Source organism: Dromiciops gliroides, chromosome 3 (genome assembly GCF_019393635.1).
Source record: "Dromiciops gliroides isolate mDroGli1 chromosome 3, mDroGli1.pri, whole genome shotgun sequence".
NCBI lineage: Eukaryota > Metazoa > Chordata > Mammalia > Microbiotheria > Microbiotheriidae > Dromiciops > Dromiciops gliroides.
This window is the reverse complement of record NC_057863.1, coordinates 663,376,467-663,398,345: the sequence shown is the minus strand read 5'-3', so window position 1 is coordinate 663,398,345 and position 21,879 is coordinate 663,376,467. Positions and strand designations below refer to the sequence as shown.

At 38.1% G+C, this 21,879-nt stretch overlaps 1 protein-coding gene and 1 pseudogene across 1 annotated transcript; both read left to right on the top strand.

Moving 5' to 3' along the window:
• Positions 1 to 2,995: 2,995 nt before the first annotated feature.
• LOC122748418 (vomeronasal type-1 receptor 1-like) lies at positions 2,996 to 3,958 on the top strand. The gene has a single exon (XM_043994055.1). It carries the CDS (start codon positions 2,996 to 2,998, stop codon positions 3,956 to 3,958), a length of 963 nt encoding a protein of 320 aa, XP_043849990.1.
• A 121-nt stretch (positions 3,959 to 4,079) lies between these two features.
• Positions 4,080 to 5,022, top strand: LOC122748417 (annotated as a pseudogene).
• Positions 5,023 to 21,879: the final 16,857 nt, after the last annotated feature.

The window sequence follows — 21,879 nt, the reverse complement described above, 5'->3', positions numbered from 1 at the left end:
CTGATAAGTAAGCCGAGATTGATAAATATTCATTTTGGTAGACTAAACCAATTAAATAATCTGCCCATCATACAAATTCTGCCTGACCCAGACAGCAACTCATAAACACATATTTTAAATGAAGACCTTGCATAATATACCTCAAGAACTAATAACATCCTGAGGTTGCCTAGACCCTATATAAGCACAGGGCTAGGAAGGCAGACTGAAATTCTGATGAGATCGACTAGCACTGATATAGGGGCAAGTGGGGCAGCAGGTCACAGAGGAAAAAGAGATTTTGGCTGAATGACCAAACTGGCTGACAATATCCCACAAAGAGGCAAGGAAACCCTCACACATGTATCCCTAGCAGAGAGCAGATGCTTACTCGCTTTTATTGGCATTTGGGATCAGATAACTCTCACCCTTACCCTGTGGGTGGACCTGAGAGGCCTGAATTGGGCTTAATTGACCAAGATTAGTGTGGAGCCACAAGTTCATGGTTCAGACATACATAGGTTTAGAAAAGAAGCTTCAAACCATGTTGCAGTTGTGGTTGTGAACCTTAATGTCTTCCACAGAACCACCCACTGTCCTTAGCCAATAAGTCAATCTGTCCCCCATCAACTTCTTCTATGTCAGCTAATGGTTTTGAGGGATCATATCGTCCCAGTCACCAGGTTCTAAACCTGGTTCCATCTTTAATTCTTCATTCTCATGCCCCTCCATATGCAATATGCGGCTAAGGGTTGTCAATTTTACCTTTGTAAACATACCTCAAATGCCACCTCCTCTCTTCTAACTCTGCTGGCCCCCTGATGCAGGCTTTTATCCCTTCGTGCTTGGACTATCCCAGTCACTTCTAGTGGGGCTCCCTGCTCCCTCCACACTCCAGTCTATCTTCTACTTGGCCATTGAAGCAATCTCCCAAAGCATGAATACAACTATGTCACCACTCGTCCCTACCTCACCCATCACCCCTTCCCCCAAACTGGCTCAATAAACTCCAGGAACTCTCCATCACCTCCAGGAGTGATTATAAAATCTCCTGTTACACTATTAGAGCTGTTTAAAATTCCCGCCCCCCATATTTGGACCTGTGAGATTACTTGAACCTGAATAAAGTCAGTAGCATAGCCCTGCCTTTGCCTAAAGAGAATATTGTGCAGGGACAGCTTCAATCCACTCCTTAGACCTGGATCATGGCAGGCTGTTGCATTTTGCTCCAGACAGCCTGTAACTTGTGTGCAGAGAACTTGCTGTGTGAGTTACTGTAACCCTAATGAGTGCTGGGTTTTGTCAGTTATGTTATAAACACCTTTAGTAATTATAGAAATGTGGTTTGAAGTCAGTTTTGCTTTAGGGAGACAGTGTAACCAATACTGAGAAGGGAATTATTGCTAGGCAGGAGTCCAGGGTGGAGCAGGGGGCATAGGCTTAAGTGAGAAAGAAGCAGGGAGTACAAGCTCTTGGCTTGCTTAAATAGTTTGGCTTAAAGTCTCTAACCTTTTCATTGTACTCTAGTGTTTGAGCAGCCCATGAGGCTTTTAGGAAAACACCATGCACAGGTACCTGACTCTGCAAAGTAATGGTCTTACTTGTGCCACTGACTCTTTCCCTACTCCCACCTCTATTCCTCAGGGGCTGAAGAAAAGCAAGTTATCTCACTTGCTTCCTCCTCCTGTCCCATAAGCTTAGGGCAGTGAGGATTTATTTGTACAACTGCCTTTGTGGGCTGTGGTAAGGCCCCCCCCTCCAGCTTGCCTTCTCCTGACCAGTGATACTGGTTTGGCAGATAATAAACAGAAGTTATCCTTGGAGTACTGAGAGGGTCTAGACTGAGTTTCATGTACAAATGTGTCTAAGTTATCCCTTATGAAAAAAAGACCTATGATTTTAACAAACTTCCCCAATATATAAGGTCTTTGTCTCTATCACATGGCTTTTCATTTAATAATTAAACTTAAAACTTTCAAAGATGTACCAGGTGTCCCAAAGGTCTTAGCTAAGGCTATCAATGGCATTAAGACTTTGGGGACACGCTGTGGCTTATACCACGCCCCTAGGTAACAGTCCAAATGATTTTGGAAAAAAACCTTTTTTTTAAAAAGGTTATATATACACCAGACCTACTTCAGCGTTCTTGGTTTTAGAACAGATTTTAACACAGTATGTGGATTTAGAAGAATGAAAATAGGTGAGAGAGTTCTGAAGTATTTAATAAACAAATACCTTGGCTCCCTTTCATTTTGGTACAAAGCCGTGAACTCCATGAAACTTTGTAAAGGAAGAAATAAAGCAAATATTGAGAGGAAAATAAAACTTAAATACTTTTTAAAAAATAAAATAAAATCCTTCCCCACAAACGCATTTCCAGTCCTTTGTTAACCTTACACTCCTCAAATACTCTTTCACTTATTGATACTGGCCTTCTTGCTCTTGGTCCCACAAGATATTCTATCTCCTGAATTTTCACTGGCTGGAATTCCCTTGTTCCTCAAATCCTGCTTCTGGATTCTCTGAATTCCTGCAAGTTCAAACTAAAATCCTTCATTTGACAAGAAGCCTTTCTTGATACTCCTTGAATATAGTGCATGCCCTCCGTCAAATATCTCCAATTTGTCCTGTGTGTATCTATGTGTAGCTACTTCCATTTTCCTCCCCCCTTATTCTATAAGATCCTTGAGGGTAGAGGCTGTTTTTCCTTTCTTCATATCATCAATGCTTAGTACATTGCCTGGCCCATAGTAGATACTTCATAAATGTTTATTGATTGACTGACATTACAACAAATAGTAGCTGCACCTAGAAAAGGACATTAGAGAAACACACCTCCCATCCCACAAGAGCACCACTGATTGTAGTAATGTTATATGTCCACATTCACAGGCCACATTCTCAGTGGTTCCTTTAGAATATGAGTTGGAAATGTACCAGAATGTCATGAATTCTTTTCATTTTTGTTCAGTTACTTAGGCTCTGAATGCAAGTTATCTTCCAACACATTGAGATCATGAGTCCAGTTGAAATCATGCTCAGTTTTGTCTTCTCCTCTCAGACTGCCATTGGGCTTCTGGGAAATTCCTTCCTTGTGTTTCTCTTCACGTTCATATTCCTAACTGCACATAAACTGAGGCCCATAGATACAATACTCATACAGCTGGCTTGGGCCAACTCCTTGATGCTCCTCTTCAAGGGTATCCCTCAGACGATTGCAGCTTTGGGCCTAAAGAACTTCCTGGATAACTTTGGCTGTAAAATTGTCTTATACCTTTACAGAGTAGCTCGTGCTGTTTCCCTGAACATGACCTGCCTCCTGAGCATCTTTCAGGCCCTCACTATTACTCCTAGGACTTCCAGATGGCTAAGGCTTGAAAGCAGAACCACAAAGTACATCATCCTCTGCAGCCTTCTCTGCTGGATATCACATTTGATGATAAATATCACTGTTCTTGTGAGAATTAAAGGGCCAGTGGTCTTCAGAAACATCTCAAACCTACTGGATTATGGGTACTGTTATACTTCCATGATCCCTATAATTAATGCTGCACTGATCGCAATTCTGATCTGTCTTCCTGATGTTGCCTGTGTAGGGTTCATGGTCTTTGCTAGTGGCTACATGATGTTTTTCCTGAAAAGGCACCACAAAAGGGTACAACGCATCCATATGTCTAGTCTTTCTCCAGCCTCCCCTGAGATCAGAGCCACTCAGTCAATCCTGCTGCTGGTCAATACCTTTGTTGGCTTTTCCTCATTCAGCTCTATTTTGGTAACTTATATGCATTTTAAAACCCCACCACCTTGGTTGTTACACAGCTCAAACTTTCTGGCTGCCTGTTTCCCAATTATAAGTCCATTTGTGCTCATCAACACTGACTCTCAAGTTCTAAGGTACTGGCATGCTCTCTGGGGAACCCCACTTCTTTCATCTTTCTTGGTGTCCCCAGTGCTTAGCAAAGAACCTAGCTCATTGTAAGCACTTATTAAATACTTGTTGGTTGAATGATTAACAACAGATCTTTATCCCCAGGGCTATCTGGGTCCAATTATTTTCCCTTACTTTCTCTGTCATTGTTTCTGCTTAAGGATATAGTCCCATGACCCATTCCCTAGCTGTGTATTTCTTTCCATGCTCCTCCTCCATTTATCCTGGGGTTATTGAAGTTGCCACCCCACCCTGTTCTCTACCCTACCCCTTGGTTCGTTCTCACCACGTGCTGTGCAAGTCTAGAAATAGGCATCATAGGAAGATTGGCTGAAGACAGAAAAAGCGACCAGAAATAATGTTCAGGTGCAACACCTTGAGTCCTTTCATGAAAAGCCTCCTCCTGGACTTATCAAGGAAGATGAAACCAAGTCAAAAGACTGTATACCAGATGTACTGGGCAATGAACATGCTAGAGAAGTTCTGGCTTATGCTCCAACTAAAGGATTTGGCATGCCCCTGGGGAAAGAAATCAAGGTTGTGCAATGCTGGTGTTGTAAGTGATATGGACACAGAACAGGTGACAAAGAATGCCCATTCTTTTTTTTTTTAATTAATAAAGTATTTCATTTTTTTCCGTTAAAATGGTGACTCACTACTTGTTTTTTTTTTTTGCAGGCAATGGGGGTTAAGTGACTTGCCCAGGGTCACACAGCTAGTAAGTGTCAAGTGTCTCAGGCCGGATTTGAACTCAGGTACTCCTGAATTCAGGGCCGGTGCTTTAACCACTGCGCCATCTACCTGCCCCACAGAATGCCCATTCTTTATCAAAAGCAATCAGAATTGGAACAATTCAGAGTAGTGCATGAAGATCCCATGTAAGATATCATAAGGAAGAATAAGCATCATGAAAAAGATGTGAGGATACAATAGTTAAAGAACCTACCAGAGGATTCTACCTAAGATGAAGACAAAAGTACTTCAAGCTCCTCAGAATGTAAAAAGCATAAGAGAAAGAAAAAGAAGAAACATGAGGGAAAAGGAGAGGGAGGAGGAGGAAGAGGAGGAGGAAGAACAAGAAGCACAAACCTCTGTCAAATGAGAGTTCAGACTGACTAAAAATTAGTTTTCTTTTAATCCATCTCAATACTCCAGAATAAAAGCTGAATATCAGAGGTACCAAAGCAGATGTAGTCACAAAAAGGCCTCAGTTGACAGAGAAAAAGGAAACAAGAAATGGGTGAAGTTATCATCATTTCTGTGGCATTTTGCTCTTACTGGCAACAGTGTTGAACTCAACATGATGTTGAGTTGCTTATATGTCATACTGCATGATTCTCATTGTCATCTTCCCTGATGGCTGTAGTTTGTGATAAATGTTTTGAAGAAAATCAAGCATGAGATATGAAGACATTCTAGACATTTCCAAAAGAGATTCCCCCATGGAAGCAGAGGGTTGGTGGGGCTGTAGGTCGACTTACTTTCTTGAAAAGTCTAGTTCTTCAGCAGTTGCTAGTGAGTGATATCAGGCATTAAATAATAAAACTCAGTTAGCTCAGACTTAAAAGTGAACATACTTGTTGCAGATAAGAAACTTGTTTGAAATATAATGGTGAGGGCAGCTAAGTAGCACAGTGGATAAAGCACTGGCCCTGGATTCAGAAGGATGTGAGTTCAAATCTGACCTTGGACCCTTGACACTTACTAGCTGTGTGACCTGGGCAAGTCACTTAACCCTCATTGCCCTGCAAAAAAAAAAAGAAGAAGAAGAAAGAAATATAATGGTGATACATAGGGAAAGGAGGCAGGTATATGAAATATCTCATGTCCATTGTAATAATTTTGTTTTAGAATTTGACATTGCTCCAAAGTAACAGCTTCACATAGGTATTTAGGAAATTTTTTTTTCAATCAGCAAAAAATCCTTCCCTTCTCCCTCCCACCTAAACCTACAGCCCAATACAGAACAGAAGAAAAACAAACTCCATTAAAACATGTACTTAAGCAAAACAAATTTCTTCTTTGGCCATTTTTATACATATATACCCCTAAAAAACCCTATCTTGTACTGGCTAAGAAATAGAAAGGCAGATCAATGGAATAGTACAGACACCCAATTTATAGCAGCAAATAGACATGATAACCTTATATTGGACAAGGGTAAAGACTTAAAATTTTGAGATAAGAATTCATTATTTGACAAAAAAAAATTGTTGGGAAAATTGGAAAGTAGTATTGAAGAAACTGGGCATAGACCAATGTCTTACACCATTCACCAAGATATGGTCAAAATGGATACATGACCAAGATATAAGGAAAGATTTTACAGGAAAATTAGAAGAGCATGAGACATATTATTTATCAGACTTATGAATAGGCAAACAATACATGAATAAAGAAGAGATAGAGAACAAAGTTCGGTGTAAAATGGATAGTTTTGATTACATTAAATTTAAAAGATTATTTTAAACAAATAAATGTAGTCAAGATCAGAAGGAAAGCAGAAAATTGGGGGAAATTTTTATAGATCATTTCTAAGAAAAGGGTCTCATATCTAAAATATATAAAGAATTTTGTCAAATCTATAAGAATATTAGTCATTCCCCAATTGATATGTGGTCAAAGGATAAGAATAGGCAGTTTTAAAATGAAGGAATCAAAACAATTTGTAATCATATAAAAATGCTCTAAATAATTACTGATTAGAAAATAAAAATTAAAACAACCTTGAGATGTCATTTTACACCTATCAGATTTGCTTAAATGATTGAAGGAGAAAGAGACAAATGTTAAGAGGGAATGTGGAAAAAATTGGGACACTACTTCACTGTTGGTGAAACTGTGAATTGATTCAAGCATTTTGGAGAGCAATCTGGAATTATGTACAGAGAATTACTAAACTGCCTTTACTCTTTGACCCAGCAATATTAACAGTAGGTCTGTTTCCCAAAATGATTAATTAAAAAGAAAAATAACAAAGATGATCTGAATTATTTATGGCAGCTCTCTTTGTGGTGGCAAAGAATGGGAAATTGTGGGGTTGCCTGTCAATTGGGAAATGGGTGAACAAGGTGTAGTATATGATTGTGGTGGAATACTACTGCGCTATATGAAATGATGACCTAAGTGATCTTAGAAAAACATGGATAGACTTAGATGAAATAATTAAGAGTGAAAAGAGAAAACCAAGAGAACATTGTATGCAATAACAGCAATACTTCATGAAGAATTTTGACTAAGTCATTTTGACTGTTATAAATACTCAAATTAACTACAAAGTTCCTATGAAGGAAGATGCTATGCTCACCCAGAGAAAAAAATGATAAATAGAGGTATGTATATCATGATTTTACACATATATGTTTCTATTATAGCCATCTCTAGGGTTGTGGGAGGAAATACAAAGAAAGTTACATCACAACTTTATTAAAACAATAGCAAATTGTACATAACAGATTTGCAGTTTCATGCACAATCATGTTCTTATTCTATTATGTTATAGAAATGCTTATTTCATTTCTTCAGTTCTGAATAAAATAAAAAATAAAATAAATAAAAACAAAAGTCCTTTTGTACCAATTAGGGAACCAACTGCTAAACCTGGATCCACAGATTGTTTATGTGTCATATATAGCAAAACAGCAAATCAGAAACAAACTGAGTTAATCATTGTTCCTCAAAAAATCAGCTTTCAGTAATGCCATATAATAAATGGTATTTGGGGCAGCTAAATATCACAATAGATAAATTACCAGGCCTGGAGTCAGAAACTCTTCACGAGTTCAAATCTGGCCTCAGACACTTCCTAGCTGTGTGACCCTGAGCAAGTCACTAAACCCTGTTTGCCTCAGTTTCCTCATCTGTAAAATGAAGTAAAGAAGGAAACAGCCAACCACTTCAGCATCTTTACCAAGAAAACTCCAAATGGGGTCATGAAGAGCGAGACACGACTTAAGTGACTGAACGAAAACAATTTTCAAGACAACAGAAATGTAAAAATCAACATAACTGATCAATATATTGCAAAAATCTGAAAATATGTGTAATGTACCCCATTTGTGGAACTCTCACCTTTGAAAAGGCATGGGATGGGGCAGCTGGGTGGTGCAGTGGATAAAGCACCGGCCCTGGATTCAGGAGTACCTGAGTTCAAATCTGGCCTCAGACACTTGACACTTACTAGCTGTGTGACTTTGGGCAAGTCACTTAACCCTCACTGCCCTGCAAAAAAATAAATAAATAAAATTAAAAGAAAAAAAAGAAAATGTATGGGATGAGAATGTCTCCTCAAATCCATTCTTTCAGGCCATGTTCATTTTCCATAATTTTATCATTTTTCTTTGGATTTTTTTCCTGTATATTGTTGTTCTTTGAATTCACATTGTAATCATTGTTTATATTGTTGTCTGGGCCCTTCTTAATTTACTGTGCATTAGTTCATGTAAGTCTTTCCAAGCTTTTCTGAATTTGTTATATTTTTCATGTCCTACAGCACAGTAATATTCCTCTGCATTCATGGACCACAATTTATTTAGCCATTCCCAAATAAATAAGCAGCTATTTATTTCCAATTCTTTCTCATCAAAAAAAGGTTTCTATAAATATTTGGGGCACATAGGATCCATCATCTTACCAATGGCTTTCTTGTAGTATATACTCAATTATGAAAATCTCTGGGTAAAAGAATGTGATCATGTTTGTAATTCTATTTGCATAATTCCAAATTGCTTTCCAAAGTGCCTGCACTGATTCACAGCTTTACCAGCAATACACAGATATTCCTATCCTTCCAAAATCTCTCAAACATTGTCTATTGCCAATATTTTGTGTATCATCTTTGCCAATTTGCAATGTGAGAGATGAAACCTGAGATATGTTTTGATTCCCATTTATTTTATTATTATTAATTTGAGTGTTCTTCCATATGGTTGTTAATATTTTTCTATTTTTTGGAAGTCATTTGTTCATATCTTTTCATCATTTATCTATTCAGGAGTAGCTATTGGTCACATATATGTAGATATACATATATTATTAATCATATAACTTGAATACCAAACACTTATCAGAGAATACTGACATAAATATTTTCCCATTTAACCACTTCCCTTCTTAATCTAGGTGAATTGATTTTGTCTGTGCAGAAGTTTTCAGTTTTATTTATTTTTATTTATCTATTTTTTGTTTTGTAAATTTCTCTATCCCTTCTTTGGTTAAGAATACTTGCCATGCCCAAAACTGTGAGAGGTATATAATCTGCTTCTCTTCTAAGTATATTATAGTATTTTTAATATTAAGACCATGTATACACATTTTGTGAAATGTGGTTAAATGTGTTTATCTAAATTTGATTTCTGCAAGACAGCTTTCCAATTTTTCTGTTAGCTTTTATCAAATGTGGAATTCTTTCCTAAGTAATTTGTATTTCCCACAGTATTTGTAAAGCAATGGGTTATTAGGTTATATTGTTTCTGATTCTCTCTCATATTGTCTGTTCCATTGATAAGCCTTTCTATTTTTAACCAATATCATATTGTTTTGATAAATATTGCTTTTCAACATCATCTGAAGTCTAGGAGTATTTTACCCTTCTTATTCCTTCCTGCTTTAATCATGTCCTATCATATTCTAGATATTTGGGGTTTTTAAATGAATTTTATTATCAAATTCTGTAAAGAATCTCTTTGATAATTGGTTTGATATAATACTAAAAGTTTAAAATGCATTTTGTGTTATTGTCATTTTTATGAAATTGGCCTGGCCTAGCCATAAACACTGAATATTCCTCCTGCTATTTAATTCATTCATTAGTTCTTTTAGGTCTTTGCTATTGAAATTATCAAAGTCTTTTGTAAGCTTTGGTAAATTGATTCCCAAATACTTTATATATTTTGTAATTATGCCAAGTGAGATTTCGCTTTCTTCTATTGCCACTTGGATTTTGTTATTATTATTATTGTATACAGTTGATTTTTAGTTTGTTTTTTTTTTTGGTGGGGCAATGGGGGTTAGTAAGTGTTAAGTGTCTGAGGCCGGATTTGAACTCAGGAACTCCTGAATCCAGGGCCAGTGCTTTATCCACTGCGCCACCTAGCTGCCCCAATACAGTTGATTTTTAAGGGTTCATTTTGTAACCTGCAACTTGGTTGAAATGATTGTCTCAGTATCATGGATGATTCCCTGAGATTTTCCAAGACTGCCATCGTATCATCTACAAAGAAGGATAGTTTAATTCCATTTGCCTGTCTTTTCAACTTTAAATTCTAGCTCTTGTTTTATTAGTTACTAGCATTTCCAGGACTATATCCAGTAATAGTGAGGGAAATGGGCATCCTTGCTTTAATAAAATATTTATTTAAAGATGTTTGTACATCCTCATTACATATCTTTTTCTTTTTATTATTGATGCTTTTCATAATATTTAAAAGGTCATAATAGTTCATGATATTAAAAAGGTCTGTGATTATACTTTGTATTGTATAAACCTAATTTGGTCTGATGGATGTTTTCTTGCTTAAGTATCTACAGTCTTTTGAACAGGATTTTATCTAAAAAATTTTAATACATATTTATAAAAATATACATTAATTATATTGGTTTATATTTCTTCACCTGGGTTTCATCCTTCCCTATACTTATACTATATTTGTCTCATGACATGATTCTAGTAGGATGCTGTCCCCCCCCCCTTTTTTTTGAGAATAACACGTACTATGAGTATTAGTTCTAGTTGTTTCTTATTTTTTTCTTTTTTTTTTGTGAGACCATCAGAGTTAAGTGACTTGCCCAGGGTCACACAGCTAGTGTCAAGTGTTTGAGGCCAGATTTGAACTCAGGGCCACCTGACTTCAGGGCCACCACTCTATCCACTGTACTACCTAGCTGCCCCTGGTAGTTGCTTTAAAAATTTGGTAGAATTCTACTGTGAATCCAATAAGATCAGGAGATAATTTTCCATTAGCAACACCTTTACAGCATTATAGGATTTTTTTTCTGTGATTAGATTATCCAGAAAGGGTTCTGCCAATTGACATGTTTTATGTATTTGAAGTTATTTCTCTTTTTTGTGTTCTCAGTTTTGTTAAAACACAACTGTGTTTAATAGGTTATGGTTATTCTGGGGCAGCTAGGTGGCGCAGTGGATAGAGCACTGGCCCTGGAGTCAGGAGTACCTGATTTCAAATCCAGCCTCAGACACTTAACACTTATTAGCTGTGTGACCCTGGGCAAGTCACTTAACCCCAATTGCCTCACTAAAAAAGAAAAAAATAGGTTATGGTTATTCTTATTATTTTGATGTTGTTGTGATTTCACCTTGCTCATTTGCTATTTTCTTGACTTTTTACCTTCCTCTTTTTAATCAGATTAGATAAAGCTTTATCAATTTTATAAGTCTTTTCAAAGAACCAGGTTTTCATTTTATTTATATTTGTTTTCAGTTTATCTATTTCTTCTCTGATTTTTAACATCTCCTCCTTTGTGCTCGTTTGTTTCTTTGTTGGCTTTCTAATTGTTAAATACATATTCAGTTTATTAAACTTTTTTCTATTTTTCTAATTTATTTTTGTATAAATGTTTTTGTGCTGAGGACATCTTGAGTTGCATGCCAGAAATCTTGCCATGTTATTGCATTATTACTTTCTTTCACATCATTATTTTTTCCTATGATTTGGTCTTTGACCCACTTGTTATTTATCATTTCATTGTTAAGTCTCCATTTGGTTCTGTCTTTAATTTGTCAACCTCACACCAATGAATATTTTTGTTATATTTTTAAAGGGTGTATTTATTATTCATGTTCTTTTGTAATTTTTGGAGTATCTCTGTTCCCCATTACATGATAAATTTTTTGTCAAAGTTCAATGTGCAGGGGCAGCTAGGTGGCGCAGGGGATAAAGCGCTGGTCCTGGATTCAGGAGTACCTGAGTTCAAATCCGACCTCAGACACTTGACACTTACCAGCTGTGTGACCCTGGGCAAGTCACTTAACCCTCATTGCCCTGCAAAAAAAAAAGAAAGAAAGAAAAGAAAGAAAGTTCAATGTGCAGTCAAGATATATGTATATTCTTTAGCAGTTCCATTTAGAAGATGTCTTAAGTTTTAGATCTAATTTACCTCATAATTATTTCCCCCCTATATTTTCTCTACTGCTTATCTGTTATATTTATCTAAATTGAGAATAGGATACTGAAATCTCCTGCCTCTATTATCTCACTTTCTATGACTTCTTATTGGTCAATTAATGTTTCCTTTATGAATTTAGGTGGTAAGCATTTAGAGCACATGTTTAATATTAATATCAGTTTGCTGTCTAAGGTTCTCAGCATAATATAATTTCTTTGTCTTACTTCTTTATATTTCAAATAGGTTTGGTTTTGTTTTGTCTGATAGTATGATGACAATTTCTGGTGTGTTTTTTAATTCTCTGTCTACACAGCAAATTTTTTAGTCTCTTATTTTATTCTGTGCATGTCTTTGTTTATTAAATGTGGTTCTGGGAAGTGATAGATGACAGCCTTTTGTTTTCTTATCCATTCAGCCACTCTATCTTGTTTTATTGGCTTATTTAATTATTCACATTTAAAGTTATCAAAGTTAGGTTTATGTTTTTTCTAATTATATCTAATTTTTTCCAGATTAGGATTTTTCACCTCTTCCACTCTAAATACTGTATTCTCTCTCCAGCTATTCCTATCACCTCTCTTTCCATCACCCTCAACCCCTGCCATTTCTATTCCTTTCCTTAATTTCTCATTCCCATCCTTCTCATCTTTAACCCTAGGAATCTCTAACCTGTCTAACTGGTACCTGATTTGGTAGCTTATGTCCCTGGAGAAATTCATGTATTACTGATGATTTTATGCAACATATATTTGTGGTGCATGATCTTAGTGGCATTATTACTTGGTCACTGCTTAGCCATCTTTCTGTCTCACTCTTGTGGACAGCCCTATCTCATGTGGTTGAACTCTAATGCTTTATTGTACCATGAGAATGATATTGGTTTCTTGAAGGCTCTGCTGAGTACAATGGCATGCTCTACTGTGCTTCTGATGATTTGATTCCAATCCCAGGAATTGACTGAATGTTTACTGATGCATTGTTGGTGCAACTGTGCTATGGTCACTCTGGAAAGCAATTTAGAATCATACTCCAGTCACTAAACTATGCATGCCTTTGACCCAGCAATACCACACTACTAGTCCTATATTCCAAATTGAAAAAAAGTCATAAAAGATGCATATATACAAAAATATTCACTTTGCTTTTTGTAGCAAAGAACTGGAAGCTCAGGGGATATTTCTAAATTGGGACATGGATAAACATATTGTGATATATGAATAAAATGTAATCTCATTGAGCCATAAAAACTGGTTTGGGGGGGCAGCTAGGTGGCACAGTGGATAAAGCACCGGCTCTGGATTCAGGAGGACCTGAGTTCAAATCCAGCTTCAGACACTTGACACTTACTAGCTGTGTGACCCTGGGCAAATCACTTAACCCCAATTGCCTCACCAAAGAGAAAGAAAGAAAGAAAGGAAGAAAGAAAGGAAGGAAGGAAGGAAGAAAGAAAGAAAGAAAGAAAGAAAGAAAGAAAGAAAGAAAGAAAGAAAGAAAGAAAGAAAGAAAGAAAGAAAGAAAGAAAGAAAGAAAGAAAGAAAGAAAGAAAGGAAGGAAGGAAGGAAGGAAGGAAGGAAGGAAGGAAGGAAGGAAGGAAGGAAGGAAGGAAGGAAGGAAGGAAGGAAGGAAGGAAGGAAGGAAGGAAGGAAGGAAGGAAGGAAGGAAGAGAAAAACTGGTTTAAGGGGTGGTTTCAGAGAAACCTGTAAAAAATTAAATAAACTGATGCAAGGTGAAGTGAGTAGAAACAGGAGAATAGTTTATTAAAAACATTGTAAATATAAAAAACTTTGAAAAAATGTAAGAACTCTGATCATTGCAATCACCAAATCTAATTCCAGAGAATCAAAGATAGAACATGCTCTGCACATCCCAAAAGAAATTATTATTATAGAAATTATTTCTATAAGGTATGTTTAGATGTATATATGTATATATATATAGCTATATATTCATATGTTACAATTGGACAGAATATTCAATGCAAGAATTTGTTTTAGTTTATTATGCATATTTGTTAACAATTTCTCCATTCCATGGGGCTGTAATGATTGGAATGACGCCACCTACTGGAGACTTGCTGTGGAGAGCTCCACCATGAGGAAAATGCCTCAGAGGCATTGTGGCTTTTCCTTGGCGTCAGGAAATGACGCTTGCTCATGGGTGCTGTCTATCAAGTCTACCAGCCAATCAACTGGAGGAGCCTCCTATGGTCTGGGAGGAGACAGGAAGGAGGAAAGGGAGCCTGCGCAGAGAGCGCGGGCCCTTTTGGCTTCCGGACTTGATGGTGGTGGCGGCAGAGGACTTCACAGGAGATTTGAGGAAAGATAGGAATGCCAGACTGTTAGAATTCTGTTCTCAATCTTTTTCTTTCTATTTTCCAATAAACCCTTAAAAACCTAAACTCGTTTTATCAGTGATTTTTAGTCAGTTTCCCCCAAACTGGGGGAACACATTAGAATCCACATTTAGAATCTTAAATTACACAGTTTGGCTGACCACGAAGAGGAAAACCGAACGTTCATCTTCTGATCTTCTGATTGGGTAAGATTTCCCCTCCCTTGTCCCCTTAAATTGGAAAGAACTACCAAGTATAGGCTATTTTAAATTTCAAATGGATCTTTTAAACACCCTAAGTACCCCTTTTCTAGCTTTACCTTCACTAATCAAAGATGTTGGCCAGCTTGAACTTGAATATATTTTTATTACTCTTTGTGGTTTTGTGGGGCTTTTTGGTGTGGTATGGAGAATTTGGCATGTCCTAGATAATGTTAGAATAAAGATGATTCCCTGGGATTCCCCATTAGGAAAGCTACTTATGGATTGGAATGAGGGAAAACTTAGACTAAATACAACCATGACCAGAGGAGAGCTTATCAGACGGTGTTTTATGTGGCATGAGGAATTACAGGAAGAATGGCCCAAATATGGGTCATTTGATCCCCAAACATTGAGGCATTTGCAAAGAACCCTAAGTAGATGCCCACCTGAACATTTACGTTATTGGAAAATCTGGGCCAGAGCAAGTGAAAATTATCATACTAAAAATATAAAACGAGGAAAATCCAGGCCCCAGTTTACATCTGAGTCTGCCACCCAAACTGAAACGATAGACTGGCAGACAGACATGGCCTGCCTAACCGAAATGCCCAACAGAACAACTAAATCCAAGGCCATTCAGACTGAAATTCCAAATGACCCAACTCTTATTCCCTCACCCTCTACTTCCTCCATGCCAAACAAACAAATAAAGAAAGAAAGAAATGATTCCCCTGTAGAGGAGACAGAGAAAGTAAGAATTTTTCCCCTTCAAGAGATCCTCGCCCATGGTCAAAAAGGTACTATACGTAAGCTCAGACAATACACACCTTTTACACCCAAGGATTTGGCTTTATGGGGACAAAGCACTCCTAAATTTGATGAAGATCCCACAGCAGTTATCAGGCAGTTTAGAGCAATTTTTAGAGCATATCAGCCCACTTGGAATGATGTTACTGACCTTATGGAAATAATATTGTCCCCAGGAGAAAGAGCAGATATAGTAGCTGCAGCAAACAGCCTGGAAGCCACGGGAAAGGTTGATATTGGGTGGCCTATTCAAGACCCTGACTGGGACCCCAATAACCCTGAGCATTTTGATATGTTGAAAGATGCAAGGGAAACATTGCTGAAGGCAATGGAATCCTGTATTAGAAAGACTGATAACTGGCAAAAATTTATAGATATAGTTCAGGGACCTGATGAGAGACCTAATAGATTTTATGACAGGCTGTGTAAGTATGCCAGGCAATATGCTAGACTAGACCCATTAGACAGTAGAGACGCCCATATTATCTGCTCTCATTTTGTAAACCAGTCATTACCAGAAATTCGGAAATATTTTAAAAAGCAATGTCCTGGGTGGAATAGTTTGAGTCCTGACAGACTTAAAGAAATAGCAACATATATTTACGAAGGAAATGAGAGAGAAGAAAGGAACAGACAGGACATTTTAGCTCCAGTACAGGAAACAACAGGGCAGAGAAACTGGAAAATTGAAAATCGTTATCAACCCCCTAAATTTTGTGAGTACTGCAAAAAACAAGGACACTTCTTGAGGGAATGTAGAACTAGAAAACAAGACCTTAAGAGGACAATGACTGAGAGCCTTGAGGAATTCTTTGGGGGAAATCGAAATAATTTTGGAAACTTTTATCAGAAAGGAAACAACCGGAGTAATTATAACCCTTATTACAGGCAGAATCAAAATGGATATAAATCTTTTCAGGGGGATACAAAGAGACAGTATCAGGATAACCATAGACCCTATCAGGGAGGAACAGAAGGACAGAACCAGAATCAGGGTAACCATGGACTCCCTCAAAGGGGGGCACAGGATTGACAAGAGGAAGGGGAGGAATGGAACAAAGATAATGAAAGCAACATATTCCCAGATCTGGATTTTTTGAATGTGCTTGTGCCAGTTCATTCACCTCCCCAGAGTAATGAACCTCATGGGACCCTCAAAGTAGGGGACACGTATTATGACTGTTTACTAGACACAGGAGCTTCTAAATCAGTATTAATAAGCAAACCAGATGCTGGGTGTAGACCTGTAGGATTTTTGAATGTAGTAGGAGTCTCAGGAAAGAGCCAGAGAGTGGCAAAATTGAATCCTCGCATGGTATCTATGGGGCCCTTAACAGTAGAACATTCATTTTTACTCATGCCTGATGCCCCTGTAAATTTATTAGGTCGTGATCTCCTTTGTAAGCTTAGAGCAACCATATCTTGTGCTCCAGATGGGGCTGTCTCCCTACAATTGCCAGAGGATACTGTTCATTTATTACCAATTTTACTTACAGAAGCTCAAGGAACAGCAGGGGAGGTATCCAAAATCCCCTCTGACATTCCTGAGTCTTTATGGGCCTCATCCCCTAATGAGGTGGGGCTCCTTAAGTCTGCCATACCTGTTACCTTTAAAGTTAAGGGGGGACCACCCCCCTCCATTCCACAGTATCCATTGTCTAGGGAAGCAATAGAAGGGATCACACCTATAATTGAGGCTTTGAAAAGCCAGGGTATTATTATTCCATGTCATCACTCTCCATGCAATACTCCCATTTTGCCAGTTAAAAAACCCAAGCCTGGGCCAGATGGTAAACCTGTTTATCGTTTTGTGCAAGATCTTAGAGCAATTAATAATTATGTTATCCCTAGACATGCTATATTGGCTTCCCCTTCTACCATACTTTCTTCCATTCCCTATGAATCTACATGTTTCACAGTGGTAGACCTCTGCTCTGCCTTTTTCTCCATGCCAGTACATGAGGACTTCCAATATTTATTTGCTTTTACCTGGAAAAATAGACAGTGGACCTGGACTAGACTCCCACAGGGATTTGTAGACAGTCCTACATTATTTTCCCAAATTTTATAGCAGGACCTGGCCTCTATTACCTTTAAAGGCTCCACACTAGTACAATATGTAGATGACTTACTTTTGGCCTCTCCTAATGCTGAAATTTGTCAGGAAGATAGCCGTCACTTACTGCTGGAGCTGCACAAGAGAGGACACAAGGTTTCCAAGACAAAGGTACAATGGTGTTTGCCCCAGGTAGAATATTTAGGATTTATTTTGGCTGCTGGAACTCGCTCTGTCTCTTCTAAGAGAGTCCAGGCCATTCAACAACTTTCTGCCCCCTCTACTAAGAAGCAATTAAGAGCCATTCTGGGAGCAGCTGGGTACTGTAGACAATGGATACCCTCTTTTGGTGAAATTACTAAACCTCTCATAGCTCTTACAAAAAGTTCTGTTCCAGACATTTTACAGTTGGATCCCCAGCATCTCTCAGCCATAAAAGAATTAAAACGGCCTTGTTATCAGCACCTGCCCTGGGACTACCAGATTATAGTAAGCCTTTCACTCTCTTTGTGCATGAACAAAGGGGGGTGGCTTCTGGAGTCCTGACTCAGTCACTGGGGCCTAACCAACGCCCTATAGCCTACTATTCAATTCAGCTGGACCCTGTAGCGGCTGGAGTGCCACCTTGCCTTAGAGCAGTGGCGGCCACAGCCCTTTTGATAGAAAAAGCCTCTGATTTGGTCCTAGGTAACCCTCTAACTGTGCAATGCCCTCACGAAGTGGAGGCTCTCTTACTACGTCACAGGACACAAGCCTTTTCAGATCAAAGGCTGGCTAAGTATGAAATAACCCTGTTAGGTAATGAGAATATCACTTTAAAACGCTGCACAGTTCTTAATCCAGCAACACTACTCCCTAATTTACCATTCTCAGGGGAACCGTTGCATGACTGTGCTTCTTTAGTTGATATGGCTGAAAAACCCCGTGATGATCTTTTTGATACACCTTTAGAAAATCCTGATCTTGTCCTCTATACAGATGGTTCCTCATTTATGAGAGAGGGAACCCGTTTTACTGGAGCTGCTGTAGTTTCTGATTATGACACCCTCTGGGCAGCTTCTCTGCCTTGCCATTTTAGTGCACAGGCTGCTGAACTTGTGGCTCTTACACAGGCCTGTAATATAGCCAAAGGTAAGAGTGCCACTATTTTTACTGACTCGAAATATGGCTTTGGCATATGCCACTTTATTGGTATGATTTGGCGTCAACGAGGCTTTCTAACATCCTCGGGCAAGGCTATTGCCAATGGGGACCTTATCAAGGACCTCTTAGATGCCCTGAAACTGCCCTCTTCCCTAGCCGTTGTACATTGCCCTGCCCACACAGGGAATAGTGATCCTGTTTCAAAGGGAAATGCACGAGCCGATTCTGCAGCCAAGCCTGCTGCATTAGAAGCTCCTGAACATGTATTTAACCTTTCACCTTCTGAGGATATTCCTTCCAACCTAACCTATGACGATTCTGAAGTAGAAAAGTGGAAAAAGAAATTTAAGGCGAAACAGATCAATGGCATCTGGGTGTCTCCGGAAGGTAAGCCATTTCTTCCCCGGAAATTCTACCACCAGGTATGCCTCTCTGTTCACAGAAAAGGCCATTTTGGTACACAAGGCATTGTAGACTCTATTAAGAGAACCTGGATAGCACCAGGTGTAACTAATACAGCATCTCGAATCTGCTCGGGCTGTTCCACATGTCAGTCTTATAATCAGTATGCTTTTAAGGCCAAAGCTTATGGAGGGCATCCTCTAGCATATACACCTTTTGAGCACTTACAAATTTATTATATTACTATGCCAAAAGCAGGACATTATAAATTTTGCCTTGTTATAGTTGATCAGCTCACTCGGTGGGTAGAGGCCTTTCCCAGCCCCCAAGCCACAGCTGCCTTTGTTGCCAAAATTCTTCTTAAAGAGATAGTACCTCATTTTGGCCCACCAGCCCGCATCGATTCTGACAAAGGCACACATTTCACTGATTCGATTTTATCCCAAATCTACTCTTTCTTGGGAGTGACTCCAAAATTCCACACGCCCTACCATCCACAAAGTTCAGGCCAAGTCGAACGTATGAATAAAGAGCTTAAGAGCATGATTGGCAAATTATGTACTGAAACCCATTTGAAATGGCCTGATGTTCTACCATTGGCATTATTCTATCTACGAAGTAGACCAAGGGGAGAACTTCATATATCTCCTTATGAAATGCTTTTTGGTCACCCTCCTATCCAAGCTAAAACTTTTTCCCCAGTTTATACATCACTGGTGGGAGGTGATACTTCTGTTGCCTCCTATATACAGGAATTACAGACCAGGCTACGTGAACTCCATGAGGCAGGAGCTGTGGTCCAGGCAGGACCATTAGACTTTTCATTGCATAACTTCAACCCAGGAGATAAAATATATGTAAAGAATTTTCAGAGAACCAGTGGAACCCAACCTGCCTGGGAAGGACCTTTTCAGGTATTATTGACAACTCCTACTGCCATTAAAATTGGTGAAAAAGACTCATGGATTCATTGCTCTCATGTAAAGCCTGCACCATTCATAGGTGAAGAGATTTCAGATAGACCTGAGGTAGATGCTAAAGAGCTAAAAACCCTAACGATAGCAACTGTTAAAGAGCAAAGAGAGTTCAGAGGAAATAGGCAGTTCCCATTTGATAATCCCACTGATCAGTTAAATGCTTTGGGACTCAGTCTTCGTAAAGTATCAGGAGACAGAAATTGCCTTTTTAGGGCTTTAGCAGACCAGCTAGAAGGTCACTGTAGAAATCATCTCAGACACAGACAAGAAGCTGCTTCTTATATGATTAACCATAGACAAGAGTTTGAGTCTTTTATAGTAAATGACTCCCCTTTTGAAGAATATGTTGATGAATTAAAGAAATTTGGAAAGTGGGGAGGAAATGATACAATTGTAGCATTTGCTAAGCAGCATCAGCTGAATGTTGTGGTTCATCAATTAAATCAGCCTTTTTTGAAAATCAGTGGCACAGACAAAACTGATGCTAGAGAACTCCACATTTTCTACCATAAAGAACATTATGACAGCATTAGAAAGATCAATGACAATTCAGAAACCCCTGCCACTTTGGCTTGCAGAGAATTGGGGAACCAGTTAAAACAATGTGGCATACCCCAAACTCTAGCAGCTTAAATACCTTATAATTTAACAAGCATTTCCTTCTACAGGCAAAAGCACTGAAGCACATGGCCTAGTTTTCTGGCCCACCTCAACTATTTTTTAAAAATTCTTTTGTTTTGACTTTTGAAAGGCACTAAAAAAACCTGGAATTCACCACACCTTTAAGTTCTTTAAAAGCACAAAAGGGTGCTTAGCGAATCTTTTGTTTTTTATTTTTATTTTTGGTTTTGCTTTGTTTCTTGACTTTTGTTTCTTTTGCTTTTCTTTAAAACTAAATTTTATAAACTAAGTGATTATTCAAAGACATTTTAAGTATATGCTGTGGGTGAGGCTATCGGGCCTCAGAAGCTACCAGAATTCTTTTTTTTACTCTTTCTTTTTGAGAGAACCATGAGTTCTAATGAGTTTTGTTTTATTTATTTATTTTTTCTCCTTTCTCTTTTATGTTGTTCTGTTTAACTAAAAAAGACCAGAAAGGGTTATTGAACCCTATTGCTTGATACCTCACTGAAAACATTGAATATTGAAATCTTATTTCTTTTTGAAAAATTAATCACCACTTTAAGTATCTGCTACTGTTATACTAGAGAATTCATGTATAAGATGATGTGGTTTACTAGCTAAAAGAAGATTATGTGATAATGTCTAATGTAATCAGCTATTTACATTCGTTTATTATTTATATGTCATCATACTCTGGGTATGGTTTGGAATTATTGTATATATCACTAATATATTCTCAGTTATGCAGCATAGCACGCATTTTTACCATCATACTGTCTTTGGTGAAATTAATGAGATTTTGGAAGTATGGAAACTTATCATTTCAGAGACTAATTTGCTGTGAACTCTGATGCAGGCCCTGTAGAGAATATATGTGCAACAAAAGGAGAGACAGGTATATGTAAGTCCATGGTTTGCTTATGATGGTGACTATGTAGAGCACAATTACTAGGCACAGTCCAGTATTCATCCTCTCTCCCTCCTAATTTAACCTAATTTAACTGAACTTAATTATCTTTTTATCTCACTCAGTTGAACTCACCTGTGGCCTAGCACAATCACTGGCTGTCTCGGAACCATGAGATATGGTATGATAACCTTTCCATAACATTTTCAGGTGTCATGAACACATACTAAATTTGGCTTTGATCCAGACACATGGTGGTAAAAAGTGTTACACATTGCATAACTACCTCAACCCTCTATTACAAGTCTAACCATATAAAGGAAGGAATGTAATGGAATTTATTAATTTGATCATTGACAATGCTATGCTAAGGTTTAGTAAAAATACAGCAATTCA

Coding starts and splice junctions, on each gene's coding strand:
- LOC122748418 (XM_043994055.1), top strand. CDS start 2,996: ATGAGTCCAGTTGAAATCATGCTCAGTTTTGTCTTCTCCTCTCAGACT.